This window comes from Canis aureus, chromosome 3, assembly GCF_053574225.1.
Source record: "Canis aureus isolate CA01 chromosome 3, VMU_Caureus_v.1.0, whole genome shotgun sequence".
NCBI classification, from domain to species: Eukaryota; Metazoa; Chordata; class Mammalia; order Carnivora; family Canidae; genus Canis; species Canis aureus.
Window position 1 is genome coordinate 69,861,472 of NC_135613.1, and position 17,016 is coordinate 69,878,487.

Below are 17,016 nucleotides of genomic sequence, written 5' to 3' on the forward strand. Positions count from 1 at the left end.
AACTTGGAGTCTGAATGCATTCATTCTGGGCTGGGGGTGTCTAGCTCTCTAACTTCTCTAGAAATTTAGGGGGTGCCTCTTATCTTCTATTTTACCACTTGTCCCCATCTCCATTCCTCTAAAAGGAATTCCTAGAGGTGATTTTCCTTGTTTTTCTGGATTGTGCAGTGAAGAAGCACAGACTTACAGGAAAGGTAGCCCAGCTTCCTCGAGCTTGACCAAACGTTCCAGAACCAGACTCTGGCTAACAGCCATATGAAGGGACTCCATCGGTGAAAGGTATAATGCAAAATGCAGATTTCATCACGAACGTGAATAAGGAGAAAAATCCAGATAAAACCAAAAAGGACTTGTCCCTGCCCAAGATGATCTTTTTTAAACTTAATTACAATTCAGAAAATTCTTCCTTTCTACAGTGTTCCTAGCCTCTGCCATACTTAAATTCAAATGGAAAAAGAATTGAAAGGAATAAGAATGTTTTGTTGGTTGAAGCTTGCTATAGGTGCATGTTGCTTTTAACACACTCAAGGTAGAAAAGTCGGCTCCTACTCCAAATGGTGAAGTGGGAGTGGGATTCACTCAAACAAATTCACAGCGATACTCTTCTCAGACAATTTTGTTGGCGCACAGTTGGATATCTGAAGGATAGATCCATTCCTATTCAATTTACAAAAGAAAAAGAAACACTTCTTCCAAGAAAACATTTAAAAGGAAAGTGTTGAGAATGCTCATGAATTGATATTAAGCAAAGAAAGGAATAGGATGCAGAATTAAATGCGTGGTATATTTACTTCATTGTATACATAGTAGAGAAGAAGATTATAGGGGAATATACACCAAAATATTAACAGTGGCTGTCTCTGGGCAGTAAGTAAGCCCACAGATGATTTTAATTTTTCTTCATATTTTTCTATAATCATGTATTACTACTACGTTTTATGACACATATTTATTATGTCTATTAAAAATATATAAATAGGTTGGCATAGTGCTAATTATGCATACATATATGTATTACTACTTAAATACTCAAATTTAAATATTTAGATGAGAGAAATAAATATTTAGATGAGGACAAAGAAGCAGACGCGTGGTAACCCCAGGTCCCCTTCCTCAGTCTGCAGAGACGCCGGGTCACCTGCTTAGCTAGGGGCACACGCTGCCTGCCCCTGCTGCCTCACCCACCCTGCCCCAGCCCCGTGCTACCAAAACATACTTGCCACAATGAAGGTAGCAGCCCGAGCACCTCCCAGCAGACAGGCTGCACCCTTGCTGCAGGGGGTCCTGCCGCCCTGTCCCCCAAGCTACTCCTTGGGGAATCTGGCCAGGCCACCTGGCTGAAGGGGCAGGCTGAGCCTGGCCACATGACATCAGCTGGGCGGGCTCCCCTCTCACTGGCTCCTTCTCCTCCTCGCCTCCCGCCCTGAAACCTGATCCAGCTGGAGGATTGACTGCCCTGGTGGTCCGGGCAGTGTGAAGCTCCGGCCTCAGAGGTGTGGAAGGCAGCCCGGAGACACCGCAGGCTGCCTGGGACATGAGGCTGGCAGCATGTGGGCAGGCTGCTCCTGGGCGCGACTCACCCTGAGGCCACTCCGAGGCACCCCACACCCTGGAAAGCTCACCATGCTGTTGTGGGTGCCGCAGGCACTGCTGGTCTTGCTTCTACCCACGCTCCTGGTGCAGGGAGAAGGTAAGGGGACGGTGGGAAAGCACACAGGATTTGGCTGGCCACCTGCAGAGGCCGGGCAGGGGATGCTTCATTCCCCCAAGGGTCGAGGGAAGGAGGGTTTTGGAGTGGGTGGTGCTGCAGGAAAGTCAGGGATCTTGCCACATGTGAGCACGAGAGAATTTTAAGGCACCGTGGTCTACCTCAAAAGTTGGGGCAGTTGAGTGCCAGGTGAGAGCAGCGCTTGCTGAGTGGGGCCCAGCAGCAGCCTGGTCTGTGGGAAACGTGTCCACAGGTGCCAGAGAGGGGCTCCTCTCTTCTTTGCCCTGCCCCTAAACTCATCGCAAGGCAGCTGCAAGACACCTTAGAGCTCATTTGGTCTACCCCTTCTGGCTACAAATGGGAATGCGGAGGTTCAGAGTGGGGAAGTGATTCACTCAAGGTCACACAGCGCCTCAGCAATGGAGTGGGGACCAGAGCAAACAAAGCCATCCTTCCTCAACTTCACTAGTCCTGTCACATGGGTTCCCTGGGCTTCCTTTCCTTAAGTTCCCTTCCAGAGCTAAATTGTGGTGACACCAAACTTCTCTACATTCCCCCACCCACCCTTTCCTGCTTTCCTGGGATACAAGGTGGTCGGGTCACAAAGGGATCTATTTTCTTTTGCTACCAACAATACTGATTCCCCATCCCAGACGGGTTTCCGCCCCACCCAGAGCTAAGTCGGAGTTGGGGCACAGTTAGGATGCCGTCCCGCGGCTGGAGGGAGGGAAAGGCCTTATGCATGCAATGGTTTGCCTCCCCTGAGCTGTCACTGGGACAACACGCCCAGGCTGCGTGTTAAGACTCTGGTCTGGGGCCTCCCGGGCTGAAGAGAAGTACTGTCCCTCCCAGCAATGGCCTTTTGCTCTGAGGCCTGTGGGGCCCTCTCTTCTGCTGTTCAGATTCCCCAGCAATAGGATCAGGGCTGTTGTTGGTGTAGTGAAGACACACTGAGATTTGCACTTGAATCTCATTTCTTCCGCTTGCAGGGCACAGCACCCACCTTCCTGAGCTTTGGGAATTCTTATCTGTAAAATATGCTGTCATGACAGCCACCCCCGTGGCTGCTCCAAGATTGAAATGAATAATATGTTAACTGGTATGATTCCACAGGAGATACTCAATAAATGGCCTTCTGCCTCTCTCTGACCTTCTCTGTTGTTCTGAGGGAAACTGAAAGTTTGTCAGGGCTAGGCGGGTGGGGAGAGGAAGGGGGGATCTGTAGGAGAGATCGGCTGTACGGGTTGCACACATTATATAGACAAGACGAGGGAAGAGGCAGCCTTGTTTAGAGAAAGCCAGGCCCGCTGGCACCTGGTCTGTGAAGGACCTAGGTGGTGCGCTGCCAGGATCCTGACACCCTTTGCTCTGGGCTTCTAGGGGCTCCCCTTCTCTACCCTTTACCTTTCACCTTCATATTTCTTGGCACCTTTCAGGAAGTGCTTCTCCTATGCCCCGGAGGGATGACAGGTGCATATGAAATCCCCATAGAATGGGGACAAGCACCTAGGGGTTGGGTTTTCTCATCACCGTTTTGTCCTTGGAGGCCTCCAGTTCTGGGAACAACCCAGTTTCTCCTCGCCTCCTGTACACCTCACGCCTAAACCCTCTTCCTAACTCCACCAGGTCTGACCACAAGCAACCCTCTGAGGGACACCTGGCCAACCCACCACCAGGAGTTTGTGTATATATGTGGCTGAAAGGAGGGCATTTTGCAGGAAGGAAAAGGAATGTCAGATTTCACTGGATGTGTCCTTTCTTTGTCAATAGCAGGCTGGGGCCCAGGAGCCACCGGGGACCTAGGCAGATGCTGAGATCTGACCTTAACTGAGGCAAACCTTCATGCAGACCTGCGGGCTTACAGATGGATTGTGCACTTGGGGCCACCTTTCATTGCAGCCCCCCTCTCTGTCCAGGACCACCTCCTGGAGTCACTCCTCCTTAGCCCCAGTGCCTTTGTCCATCCCCCACGGGCTCACCTCCTCTAGGCTGGGGCCAGCCCGTGGCCCACTTAGACCTCACCTGTCTTGCAGCACCTGCTTTGACAGCCAGCTAGCACCCTCCTCACGTGAGTGTGTCCGTTACCCTTAGGAGACAACAGCTTCGGATTGGGGCAGGACTCTGCAGACACAAGGTCCCAGCGGTGGGAATTTCAGTCTGTGGGAGGGATCCAGGGATCTGAGGTGGAAATAGTGGAGATGTTTTCCTTTAAATAGATTTCAAACCAGGGCAAGAGAACTGGGGGAAGCCTCGGGCTCTGATGCCCACTTTGAACTGTTCTTCCCAGCCAGGCACTGGAGGCACCTCCAGGCCCAGAACACCTCCAGGCCCGCTCTGCTGAGGCTGTCAAATTACCTCCTGGCCAACTACCAGAAGGGCGTGCGGCCTGTGCGGGACTGGAGGAAGCCAACCACGGTGTCCATCGACGTCATTGTCTATGCCATCCTCAGCGTGGTGAGCACTTGACCCCAATCTGCCCAGCTCAGAGGTGGACCTTTTGGGATGGGAGACCACGGAAGGCCAAGTGACCCCTGAGCAGTACAGTGGACATTCAAGTACCCAGAGTACCCGTGATCCAGCACAGACCTGCGTCAGGACAGACTACATCATCCACAACCTGCACAGCTGCCCAAACCAGAAAACTGGGGTCACCTGCCTGGCTGCCTCTCCCAACCCTTACGGTTAGAGAGTCACTTACCGCAGGTGGTTCTTCACTCGTGGTAACCACGTCTCCACATAGGTTGTTGAGGCTTCAACTGTCCTGCTCATCTCTAGGCCCTTGGTGTCTTACACAGGTCCCTGACACACAACAGGTGTTGGTAAATGATCTTTGCAGAATTAATTCTAAACCAGTGATGCATCTTTCTCTCTCTGTGGTTTTGCACCTCTTGACTCCACACTAGGGCAGGAGAGAGATCAGATACAGATACAGATACATAAAATTATATAGACATAAAGAGAGATGATATTTTTTATATGTCTCCTCTTATCTTCTACTGTGCTATATATATTATACATGTAAAATATATGTAATGTGAGAGACATATGTATAACATGTAAAACAGAAAATAGTAGAAGATATATATATATATGAAATTTTAAAATATTGTTTGTATTTCTTTCTAGGTGTGTCTAGTAAGAGACCAAGTCTTCCTGGTTGACCCCATTTTCCCTTTTCTTCACAGTCACTTTCCAAAGGAATAGGGACACAAAGCAGCAACTCCTTTGGGGGAGGGGTGTGCAAGGTGGACACCCGCCCACAGGGCCACCAAAGCTGAGTTTCCTTTCCCTTCACAGGATGAAAAGAACCAGGTTCTGACCACCTACATCTGGTACCGGCAGGTGAGCCCCCAGCCCTGCGCCCAGCCCCATTTCCTGGGACCAGGGCTTCCCCTTCCAGGAAGGACTCCTCCATCCCAAAGGAATCAGGAATCTCAGAGGCCTTGGTGAGGGAAGGGGAGCAGGGAGGTTCAGAGGCTGACTCACGAGACCTGGGAGTCTGGGTCTTCTCCTCTCAGGACTGGCAATGGAAGGAAGTGTAACGCTCAGTAAAGGAGCAATCCTCCAATCCCCTCTGGTTTCTGAGGGTTTTCAGAGTCCCTCAAACAACCATCTGTCGTCCAGCCTCCATGGATGGAATACCTCTAGTGACTGGGAACTCCATGAGCGGCAACTACACTTTCAGACAACTCTAATTGCTACAAAGTTCTTCCTTCTAATTAAGCCAAATGTGATGACAACCAAATTGGGTGATTGACATGGGGCAATTCCATCCACTAAGTCCTCACACCTCAGCCACCTCCCCACTCTCCCAGCTTCTGACCCGTGTTGCTCAGGCACTGGTGTAAGGCCTCACTCTCTGAGGCCTGTACAGCACTTCTGGTGGGGAGCTGGCGGAGAGGCAGGCAGACATGGGGATTCCAATGCACAGTCTGGTCCTGCTCTGGTAGCCCCTGAGCTGTGGGGCAGATGTGAGAGCCCGAGGGAACCGGAACGGCTGGAGAGGGGGTGCAGGAGACGGGCCCAGTCCATAGAGGTCAAACCTGAGAAACACTCTGTCTGGGGACATGCCTAGCATATGTGGGTCTCGGCTAAATCCCTCCTGCTCTTCACGAGCATACTCCACTACCACTAGCTCAGGGGGCAAAGAGTGGGGTGGAGGAAGATGCTAGAACGTTAGTTCCTGCAAGACTGCTCTCTTCCACCTCGCAGAGATCTCTCTCTCTCTCTCTTTTTTTTTATTGGAGTTCAATTTGCCAACATATAGCATAACACCCAACAGAGATCTCTTAATACAGTGCACACCCCGTGTCAAGGGAAGGGGCCCAGCAAGAATAGGCAGCCTGGAGCTCCTTTCCTGGGACATCTGGCCTAGGTCCCATCCCTCTAGGTCACTTGTCTGCCCAGCAGTGAGGGGACACCAACCAACCAAATTCCAGTGACTGTGCTAAGAGACCAGAATCAGAGACACAAACTAGACTCAGGCCCTGCCCACAGTGAGTTCACAGACTGGTGGAGGCCACAGACTCATGAACAGACAGTTGAATGCAGCAAGACAAGCACCCCAATGCAGCAAGAGCAAGAGGCCAATCATGAGAGCACAGACGAGACACATAAGAACCCAGCCTGGGATGTGGGGGTCATGGAAGGTTCCTGAAGAAGGCAGCAGACAGATGCTTTGGTTAAGTCTGGAGGGACGAGTAAGACCTCCCTCAGGGGAGAAGACGGGGAGTGCAGAGTGGGAGAGCACGGGCATGCAGAGATGCGGGGTTCCACTGCATGCGGCTGGAGAGAAGAATCCCAGAGAGGCCTGGCAAAATTAATGAGGCTAGAGAGAAGGCTGGAGGGCAGATTATGCAGCCCTTTGTTGGCCATTTAGCTCTATCCCAAGTGCAAGGGAGGCCACTGGAGTTTTAAGCAAGGGAGTAATGTGATTAAATTGACATACTTTTTTTTAAAAGATTTTATTTATTTATTTGACAGAGAGAGAGGGCCATGGGTCTTGGTCTGCTCATACGTAAATTGGGATAATAACCAGGTGAGAGCTGGTTATTGTTAAGTTTTGATCAACGTGTTGTTCACCATCCTGTCAGAATGATCTAAAATGTCAATTCAGGGGTGCCTGGGTGGCTCAGTCATTTAAGCGTCTGCCTTCACTTGGGTTATGATCCCATCATCCCGGCATCAAGCCCCACGTTGGGCTCTCTGCTCAGCGGGGAGTCTGCTTCTCCCCTTCTCTCCCCCGCTCCACTGCTCATTCTCTCTCTCAAATAAATAAAATCTTAAATAAAAAAAAAAGAAAAAAAAAAAAAACAAAGCCCTAACACAGCACATCTCTCCCCTGTGAGGTGCATGTTATTTCCTGCTATACATATGAGCAGACTGAGACCCAAGATCCTGCGGTTGGTGAATGGGATTTTCAAACAGGGGAAATGACCCCATGCCTTCCTGGGCACAGCTTCACCTGCCTGGGTCACACTTGCGTGCCGGGAGTGTGTGAGCACAGAGGTTGGGGGGCTCTGGGGTACTGCTGATTCGGGTGCCACCAATAGCCAGCTTCCCCTGAGAAGATGATCACTGCTGCCTGGCCACTGAGTGGTGAGGTCATCTCGAGTTGTCACTGCCCACACACACACCCTCCGCCCGAGTTGGAGGGGGCTGCCTGTGACCATCCCCGCTCCTCCCCTAGTACTGGACTGACGAGTTTCTCCAGTGGAACCCCGAGGACTTTGACAACATCACCAAGCTGTCCATCCCCACCGAGAGCATCTGGGTCCCAGACATTCTCATCAATGAGTTGTGAGTGCTGTCATCTGCTGCTGGGCGGCCGGGGCTGGGGAAAGACGGGGCATGGGCACAGGGACAAGCTCTGCTGTTGCCTGAGTCCCTTGCAGGCTTGCAGAACTGGAGGTAACTGTAGGATTTGGCTCGGGTCCCCATCCCCCTTTGTTGTTGTTGTTGTTGTTTTTTCTCCTTTCTTTCTCTTTTCTTTTTAAAACTCCTCTTTTTCTCTGCCTGATATTGAATCCTTGGTCTTGGTCTGAGGGCTCCCTCCCTGGGAAAGAGAAGCCAGTGAACGAATTCCCACTGTTACAATAGCCGAATGAGGGACAGCTCCATTTTTAAAGTGAGATTACCGAAAGAGATGAAGTCCCCCAGTGGTCACCACCTCTGGTCACAGGGGCGATTGAAGCGGGGAGATGCTCAGACCTCTCAGGTCACATGAGTGCCTGACTGGCTCCAGCTTGCACCCCCAGTGAGAAGTGGGCACCGCCATCCTTTATTACCAGCAGCTGAACACTGTCTCATGAAGCTCCGGCCAATATCTCTTCCCCACATCCTTCAGGCTCCTCCAGGCTCCACTGCCTGGGCCTCTGAGTGCTAGGGTTGGAGGATGGCTTGGCGAGATGGATGGAAGGAGGAGGTGACCCAGAGCCAGTTGCCCCCCACCTAGTACGCACTGCATTGCCCAACGTCCGGGGCGCCACTCACACTGTTTTTCAGGGGAGGCAGTTGACCTAGCGCCCCATGACCTGCATAGCTCAGGCTGGAGGGATCCCAGTGCCTGGCTGGATCACCAGTTACATTGTGAAGTAGCCTGATCTTGGTTTCTCATCTCTCAGCCTGATTCCACAGAAGGGTTCAGGCTCAGGATCCCCAGCTCAGGCCATTCTGTGCCACAGTAGTCACTTGGGAGAGTCTAGGGGTTGTGGATCTGCCAAGACAGTGGAGCTAAGTTTTACAAGACTTTCTCACCTTGCCTCAGTTTTTCTCAATGATGTCTCTAGTTCCTTCTTCTCCAGGCAAGATTATTCTCATGTCAACAGGACTTCTAGGGATGGGAAGCAAAGAGAAGCCCGAGTCAGGATGGAACCCAGGGTTCTGCTTGCCCACCAGGCCTGCCCATTGCCACTGAGCTGCTAGCCCTGGGAGCTGAGCTCTGCCCAGCTGGGCGGGTGGTGGAGCAGGGACAGCTGGGCATGCTCCTTCTAGCTGGCAGCTGTGAGGTACATGGATTCCCTGCCGGCCCCCTGTGGCTAGGTTGCCAGGGGGAATAAAGGAGAAAAGCCCTCTGCTGCTTGGAAAGTAGCCTTGACAATGGCAGGTAAGAAAGCCTAACATAGATAAGAAAACTGGAGAAACAGGCCAGAGAAAACTGCGCCACCCAAACCTGTCCTGAATTTCTATCCCTGCCGGGTGGCTCAGACACATTGAGTCTCCCAGAGCTTCTTGAGCCCCCAAACTGGCCTCTTCCCTGACCAGTGTGGACGTGGGGAAGTCTCCGAGTATCCCGTACGTGTACGTTGGGCATCACGGTGAGGTCCAGAACTACAAGCCCCTCCAGGTGGTGACCGCCTGTAGCCTCGACATCTACAACTTCCCCTTCGATGTACAGAACTGCTCCCTGACCTTCACCAGCTGGCTGCACACCAGTGAGTACTGCACCTGGGCTCCGGGCAGGGGGTGCAGCTTGGGAGTAGAGCACCTGTGGGAGGAGGACCACCCCCCCCCCCAGGAGGCTTTCTCCTTTATCCAAGTTGTGTATTTTCTCAATGTCACTGAGCCTGTTCCTCATCCTCCAAACCGGACTCTATGGTCGCCCTTGCTGCCTCCCTCAGCTGTCGCAAGGGTCCAGTGAGACAGTGTAGCTGGTGGCAAGACACTCAGTGAAGCCAGGATATGGCCCTAAAAGTCCCTCACTTGTCTTTTTTTTTTTTTTTGGTATGCAAACAAAGTGGAATGAGGCTTTATTTTAAACTATGGAGGAAAATCCTAGAACATAGAAAGAACATGGCGAGGGCAAGAGTCAAGTGTGGGCCGAGGAGGAGTCCTGTGTGCTGCAGGACTGGAGGCAGAAGTGACACGGGACTCTGTGAACTATCCTGGGGCTTGTAGCCACTGGGATCTGACACAGCCTCGAGCCACCCACCTTTGGGCAAAACTGCGGGGCAAGGCTTGGGAATATTCCGGATGCTGGCTTTTGGGATGCCCAGTGTTGCTCTAGGACCACAGAGGTCCCTCACTTGTCTTCTCTTCTCCACTGATACACCCCCCACCCTTCTCTCCCCTAGCCTTTTGCAGTAACCTCCTAGCCGGTCCTTCTCCAATTCATGTTCCTCACAGCAAATGGGGAGAACTTATTAAAATTAAAATGTAACCATGTCACTCTCTGCTTAAAAATCTCAGTGACTTCTGGCACTCCTGAGGCAGAACTGAAATCTTTCCCTCCATTCCAGCCTTCACCCCATGCACGCTCCCCTGAGCTCAGCCCCAACCCCCGATGCCCTCCTTTCCAAGCCTGAGGCTCCTTATTCTCTCCCTGTATCCCAGGCTGCTTCCTCTCCTGGGCTACCCTACCCCTCTTCCTTCCTCTTCCCCCACCCCCCACCACTCCTGCCACCAACCCCGCCTAGTACGGCCAAGTCCCCTGCTCACTTAATCCCAGCATTGGCTCAGTGCCTCTGGGAAACCCCTCTTATCCCCAGACTAGGCCTTCCCGTTACCCAATTTTGTAGCATCCTCTTCTCCCCGCTGCCATTGCACTCGTAGGTGCTTGTGCAATGTCTGCTTCCCTAGCAGAGGCGAACCCAGAGAGGGCAGGACCATGATCTCTGATCCGCCTGTAGGTCCCCGGCACAAAGGAAGGTGCCCGGCAACTTTTATTTAGTGGATGAATGCAAGATGTCACTAAAGTCTCATGAGGTAAGTGATCCTTGTACTCCTACAAGAAGCCGTCCCTCATTTCTGTCTGATTTTATCACATTAACTGTGAATTACAAAAATAGTAATACCTAAGTTCCTTGGACAAAAACCAGAATTACAAATAATCTTTGACTGTTGACCTCTACCCTCAATCCCAAATTTTTCACTGACTTCCCACACTAAGACTTCACAGCTTTTATCAATATGAGCTTCATATAGAAGCTTCATTCACTCTTCCAGATTCTTCTCTATCCTTTGCATATACGCTACATACACATCTAAGGAAAGAACATGAAAATTATTTCATAGGTTTTTATTTTACGAAATGTATCATCTATGCTCCTGCTACCTGATTCCTTTCACTCAACAAGAAGTCTTAGACATTTTTTCCAAATCACTACATATTTAGATCATTCTCATAAAAGAGAAAGCTATCCTGCCAGCTGTAGGATAGCTTGGAGCTTGGATGCATCATAGTTTATTAAGTCTTTTCCTGATTGGTGGACATGTAGATCTTTCTATATTTTGCTGTAATGGATACTCCTGGCCTTCTAGTGTATGTCTCTTTCTCTAGCATAGATGCAGAGAAGTAAAACTGCTATTCTCTAAGTGAAGATTTCACTTATTTCCCTAGTTCTGCTTCTTTCTTTCTTTCTTTCTTTCTTTCTTTCTTTCTTTCTTTCTTTTTCTTTCTTTCTCTTTCTTTCTTTCTTTCTTTCTTTTTTCTTTCTTTCTTTCTTTCTTTCTTTCTTTCTTCCTTTCTTTCTTCAATCTTTCTTTCTCTTTGTCTTTCTTTCTTTCTTTCACATTCTTCCCTTCCTTCCTCCCCCCTTCCCTTCCTTCCTTTCTTTTCCTTCTTTTAGAGAGAAAGCACACATGGACAAGCAGGGGTAGAGGGGCCAGAGGGAGAAGAAAAGAGAGAATCTTAAGCAGGCTCCACACCCAGCGCAGAGCCCAACGTGGGGCTCAATCTCATGACCCTGAGATCATGACACAAGCTGAAATCGAGTCAGATGCTTAACCAACCGTGACCTTGGGTCACCTTCAAGGGTAGGCAGCCCTATCAGGAGAAAGGTGAAGAATGTTGACTTTTGCTCATTTCATAAATGGGCAACCCTAATGGAAACCTGGAAAACCATTTTTGAAAGGAGTGGGGGAGACACAGCGAGAAGGAGAGAGGGGCCTTCCTAATAAGTAGTTTGGTTCTGGTTCTTTGCATTTTGCTGTGTTTTTGTCCAGGCTGTCACTCCCCTCACTGCAGCCCCACCCCCAGAGGGGCACCGTGGGCGCTGTCACCTCATTGTGCAGCCGAGGAGACCCAGCCTGCCGGCCAGGAGCCAGTGAGCTCAGCCCGGTCCCAGGTCCCGCCGGCTCTGCACACCCCACTCCACAGCCGCCTCGATTTCTTCCCTCTCAGTCCAGGACATCAACATCTCCCTGTTGCGCTTGCCGGAAAAGGTGAAACTGGACAAGACCATCTTCATGAACCAGGGCGAGTGGGAGCTCCTGGGGGTGCTGACCCAGTTCCGGGAGTTCAGCATGGAGAGCAACAGCTGCTATGCAGAAATGAAGTTCTACGTGAGTGGGAGCGGGCATGCTAGGGGGGATGGCTTGGGGGGTGGGATGGGGGGGATGACGGCTGGAGAGGGTGGGCTGGGGGGATGACGGCTGGGGGGGTGGGCTGGGGGGTGACAGCTGTGGGGGCGGGCTGGGGGGGATGACGGCTGGAGGGGCGGGCTGGGGGGTGACGGCTGGGGGGGCGGGCTGGGGGGGATGATGGCTGGGGGGTGGGCTGGGGGATGACGGCTGGAGGGGGCGGGCTGGGGGGATGAGGACTGGAAGAGGTGGACTTCAGGAGGCACGGGGGTGGGGTGGGGGTTGGAAACCTCTGCAGCCCTCGCCCCAGCTGCGGGGACACACTCCTGCCCTGGAACCACAATGAAGTGGGCAGGGAAACTCCTGGGTGGCCCTTGCTCCTCCTCGGCAGCCACAGGCTGGAGGGAAACCATCCAGGGCCTTCTCTGGGCAGCCCCGCTGGAAGCCGCAGAAGCTGGCCGGGCTGGTGGCTCCAGGGGGGAGCGGGTCTGCCCCGGGTGCCCCCACCGCTCCTGTCCTGCCCTTAGGTGGTCATCCGCCGGCGGCCCCTGTTCTACACGGTCAGCCTGCTGCTGCCCAGTATCTTCCTCATGCTCATGGACATCGTGGGCTTCTACCTGCCTCCGGACAGCGGCGAGAGGGTCTCCTTCAAGATCACACTCCTCCTGGGCTACTCCGTCTTCCTGATCATCGTGTCTGACACGCTGCCGGCCACGGCCATTGGCACTCCCCTCATCGGTAGGGCCCACTCTGGCGGGGGGCGGGGGGGAGCGCAGTGTGGCCAAGGCCCTGAGAAACCAGCCCCCTCCCGACCCTGCCATGCGCACAGGTGTCTACTTTGTCGTGTGCATGGCGCTGCTGGTGATGAGCTTGGCCGAGACCATCTTCATCGTGCGGCTTGTACACAAGCAAGACTTGCAGCAGCCCGTGCCTGCCTGGCTGCGGCACCTGGTTCTGGAGCGAGTGGCCCTGCTCCTTTGCCTAGGGGAGCAGTCAGCTTCTCGAAGGCCCCCAGCCACTTCCCAAACCACCAAGACTGATGACTGCTCAGGTGAGAAAGGGAAAGGGCCAGGGTGTGGGGACATGGTGGAGAGTCTCTGGCTGGATGTGACATGCCCGAGTCTGGGTGGGGCCTCGAACTTGGGTGCTGTCCTGCACCTGGCACCCCATGCCAGGCCTCACTGGGAGGCAGCAGAGTTCAGCCAAAGGCCTCAACGAGCCCCCTTCTTACAAAACCTCTACCTCCTCTCATCAGCCTGGGCATGGGTAGAGAGAGGGAGAGAGTTCCAGAGGCTGAGCAGGTCAGGAGCAGAGACTTCTGGGCTGGGAGTAGTCCTTCTCCAAGATGGACCCCAAAGGGAAGCAATTGGATGCCACCCAGGCAGTTATGGGACTTCTTACCTCATGTGACTAGGTCTGCAGCCAGCATTTCCAAAGCTCTTGCACTCCATCAGCTCAGAGACCTGGTCCCTTCGAATTTCAGACATCTATGAGACAGAGAGACGGGGGGCAGGGGATGTGAAATGAGGAGCTCATTCTCCCTGAGACATTGTTGCCGCCACCATCTGGGGGTGGTGTTCCTGGTTTGTCGGTGTATTTGGGCACGTGCATTTCTGGTGCACTATCACACATCATCCACAGGCTCCCTGATAGGATTCTCATTCTCATTTGTCAAATGAGGAAACAGAGGCATAAGGCCAAATAGTTTGCCTTAAGTCACAGAGCCAGGAACTGGTGAAACTGATTGGAACCCAGGCCCATCTGATGCTAAGTTAGTATTTTTTAACCACTCCACCCCCTTGTGTCCTACCTTCTGGCAAGAGCTAGGCCTTTCACAGAAGGTCTATGACTAACCTGAGACCACCTCAACATGATCCGATGAGCTAGTACACCAATCTAATGACTAGCTTCACCGCTCACCTGTAAGGGCCATAGCCAAAGGTGTATTTCCTGGTGCAGAAGGACTTGGAGTCCTGGAGAAGAGGACACCAAGGTAGTATGGCATAGTGGAGAGAGCAGTGAATTCACAGCCCAGAAATCTTAGGGCTTGGTGGCCTCATTTCTAAATGATGCTCCAGCTGTGTGACCACAGACTAGTCACTTCACCTCTCTGAGCCTTTGTACCTTCATATAAAATGTGCACGTAGTAATCACTCCTACTCTGCTTCTCTCATGTGGCTATCATGAGGCTCAAAAGAAATAATAGATACTAAATTGCTGGGAAGTAATAAACACCGAATTCATGATCTCAATGACTGGGGAAGTGGATGGAGGATGTGCTAAGGAGGAGTATACAGGAATCTTCAACTGTGTTTCTTTCTTTATTTGCATTAGTCAGATGATGGGTTGACAAATAGGAAAGTTAATCTCTATACTCTTTACACCTGAAATTGTTCATAATAACAACTTCTGCAAACCACCACAGAAACAGAAGGGACAGTGTTTGCACCATCCTGCTGGGCCTCCCTCCTTTGCCAACACTCCACCCTTTTTCCAGACATGGGAAACCACTGCAACCATCTGGGAGTACCCCGGGACTTGGAGAAGACCCCAAGGAGCCGAGGCAGCCCCCCACCACCACCACGGGAGTCCTCCCTGGCAGTGCGAGGGCTCCTGAAGGAGCTGTCTTCCATCAGGCACTTCCTGGAGAAGAGGGACGAGAGCCGAGAGGTGGCCCGGGAATGGCTGCATGTGGGCTCCGTGCTGGACAGGCTGCTCTTCCGCATCTACCTGGTGGCGGTGCTGGCCTACAGCATCACCCTGATCACCCTGTGGTCCATCTGGCAGTATTCTTGAGTGGGTACGGCCCAGCATGGGTATGGGGGAGTCAGGCACTGGTTAGAATGGAGATGGGAGAGTTTCAGGGCCCAGGGGATGTCACGGACTTCTTCAAGACCCTGTCCAATGCCAGTGTGTCTCAGCAATTCTGAACTAGGGCTGCAACTCTTTCCCAGAAAGCTTGGTGTTGCAGACCCTTACATTCCCACCCCCTGCCTCCCACCCCCACTTATCATGGCTATACAACACACAGTCTTAGGGCAGCCCGGGTGGCTCAGCGGTTTAGCGCCGCCTTCAGTCCAGGGCCTGATCCTGGAGACCCGGGATCAAGTCCCACATCAGGCTCCCTACGTGGAGCCTGCTTCTCCCTCTGCCTGTGTCTCCGCCTCTCTCTCTCTCTCTCTCTCTCTCTGTCCTACATGAATGAATAAATCAAATAAATAAATAAATAAATAAATAAATAAATAAATAAATCACAGTCTTAGATAGGGAAAAACCCAGGCATTCCCTAACTTCATTCTATTTATCTGTGCATCAAGCCTTAGTTTCCCCCTTGTCACTTCCCAGCATAAGGCACTTTGGAATTCTGCTCATCTCCCTCAACCTTGTTTTTAGATTCAAGGCAAACCAACTCTCTCCTGCACAGGCCTGATAACACTGCATTAGGTTTATCGACCCTAAAGTCTCCTCCTCCACCTCACCTATGGCCACTTCCCTGGACACTCATGTTCTATCAGATGATGGAGGGTGAGGGTGGCTGAGGGGAATAAAATACAACTAAGCCCTAAACTCCCTTCTTAACCGTTTGTCAGAAGCTGGGTGGGTGGAAGAAGAAGTTTAACGTTACTGGTGGAAATGAGGTAGGGGTATTGTCCGCAGTTTCCGTTGTTTGGTGCTTCCTGCCCCAGAGAATCAGGAGAGGTGACTAAACAGTGGCTGTTAAGAAGACACAATAGGAGGTGGAATTCAAGGCGGGAGGATAAGGACCACCAACACTTAGCAATGGAAAGATGAGGAGGGGGAAGCTCAGTTCTGTTAACGCCTAGAAAGATGCCGGACGTGTCCACACATTCCCGTTACCGTTCTGGACTCATGGTGAAGCTGGTAGCGAGCTCTCTCCCTGCAAGAGGTTCCTGAAGCACAGGCAAGGGCATCAGCACCACGGTCAGCAGCCACTGGTTTGGTCTTAGGAAAACCAAGGCTGGAGCTTCACTATGCGAACTCTCCGCAGCCAGGTCCCGGCACGTTCACCCAAGAGCAGGACCCTGAGAGAGGCAGAGCTGGCGTGGTCTTTGATGTTACCTACATCTTGGTCCCGTCTCCCAAACACGAGGGTTTATAAGACATGCTGAGGAGGGCCCCAACTCTATCACTCCGTCACTCCAGCCATCTAACAAGTGTTCAGAGGAAAGGAATGCCAGACCCCCACTAAGACGGCCCTTAGTGTCACAATGTTTGCCTGAGACTTTCTCTGGTTATCCCTTTCTCATTCCAGCCTTATCCCTCTCCCCAACTTGGCTGTCTGTCCTTCAGGGGAAGACATGTTTGAGATGGAATGAACCTGGCCAGTCTAAAAGGAAAGGACCCAAAAGGAATATCTCGGATGAACTGTCCTGGACTGGCCAATCATAAGGGTTTCAATATAGAACACCTAAAGTGATACCTTTTCATGACCCCAAACTGCAGTTCTAGTGTGTAGACCATCCTGGGAGGCTGGGTGGAGGGCAGGCCTAGGGCCCTTGGGAGCTTCAAGACTGGGAGATCCTGCAGGCTGAGGAAGGAGACTTACGTGTTTTAGCTGCTCTCAGCTTCACATGTTCCCCAACATGCAAAATGAACTCATTAAATAGTGTCTAACTGGATGCCGGTTCCTAAGGTGAACTGGGAATGAAGTTTCACCTGCTATTTCCACCCCAGACATATGTGCTTTTGCTATTAATTAGGGATTTAGTGTTTATCTTTGTTTTGTTGTTGGGTGGATGTCAGGTCCTTCAGCAAAAAGCAGGAGACCATGGGGCTGGGGATTGGCCCCATTCATAGTTGTTGTCTCCTGTTGAGCAGAGATTGTGTTAACAGTGGGCATTGTTCATCCAAACTCTTTCAGGATGGCTCTGGAAGCTCCCACTTTGAAGTCTAGTCTTGGGACCAAAAGCTGCCCCACTCCACTAGGATTTGCTGGAGCTGCTCATGCCACCAGCTGAGTCTCATGCCTCAAGCCAGAGAGAGAGAAA

General features: G+C 51.9%; 1 protein-coding gene across 1 annotated transcript; it reads left to right on the top strand.

Moving 5' to 3' along the window:
- The first annotated feature begins 1,407 nt into the window (after window positions 1-1,407).
- On the top strand, window positions 1,408-15,564 carry HTR3A (5-hydroxytryptamine receptor 3A). The gene is made up of 9 exons (XM_077884604.1): window positions 1,408-1,690; window positions 3,996-4,162; window positions 5,006-5,050; window positions 7,398-7,507; window positions 8,972-9,141; window positions 11,829-11,989; window positions 12,535-12,745; window positions 12,837-13,058; window positions 14,505-15,564. The coding sequence occupies exons 1-9, from the start codon at window positions 1,549-1,551 to the stop codon at window positions 14,801-14,803; spliced, it is 1,527 nt and encodes a 508-aa protein (XP_077740730.1). The 5' UTR covers window positions 1,408-1,548; the 3' UTR covers window positions 14,804-15,564.
- The last annotated feature ends 1,452 nt before the right edge of the window (window positions 15,565-17,016 follow it).

Coding starts and splice junctions, on each gene's coding strand:
- HTR3A (XM_077884604.1), top strand. CDS start 1,549: ATGTGGGCAGGCTGCTCCTGGGCGCGACTCACCCTGAGGCCACTCCGA. Junction 4,163..5,005: donor TCTATGCCATCCTCAGCGTG/GTGAGCACTTGA, acceptor TTCCCTTCACAG/GATGAAAAGAACCAGGTTCT. Junction 11,990..12,534: donor ATGCAGAAATGAAGTTCTAC/GTGAGTGGGAGC, acceptor TCCTGCCCTTAG/GTGGTCATCCGCCGGCGGCC.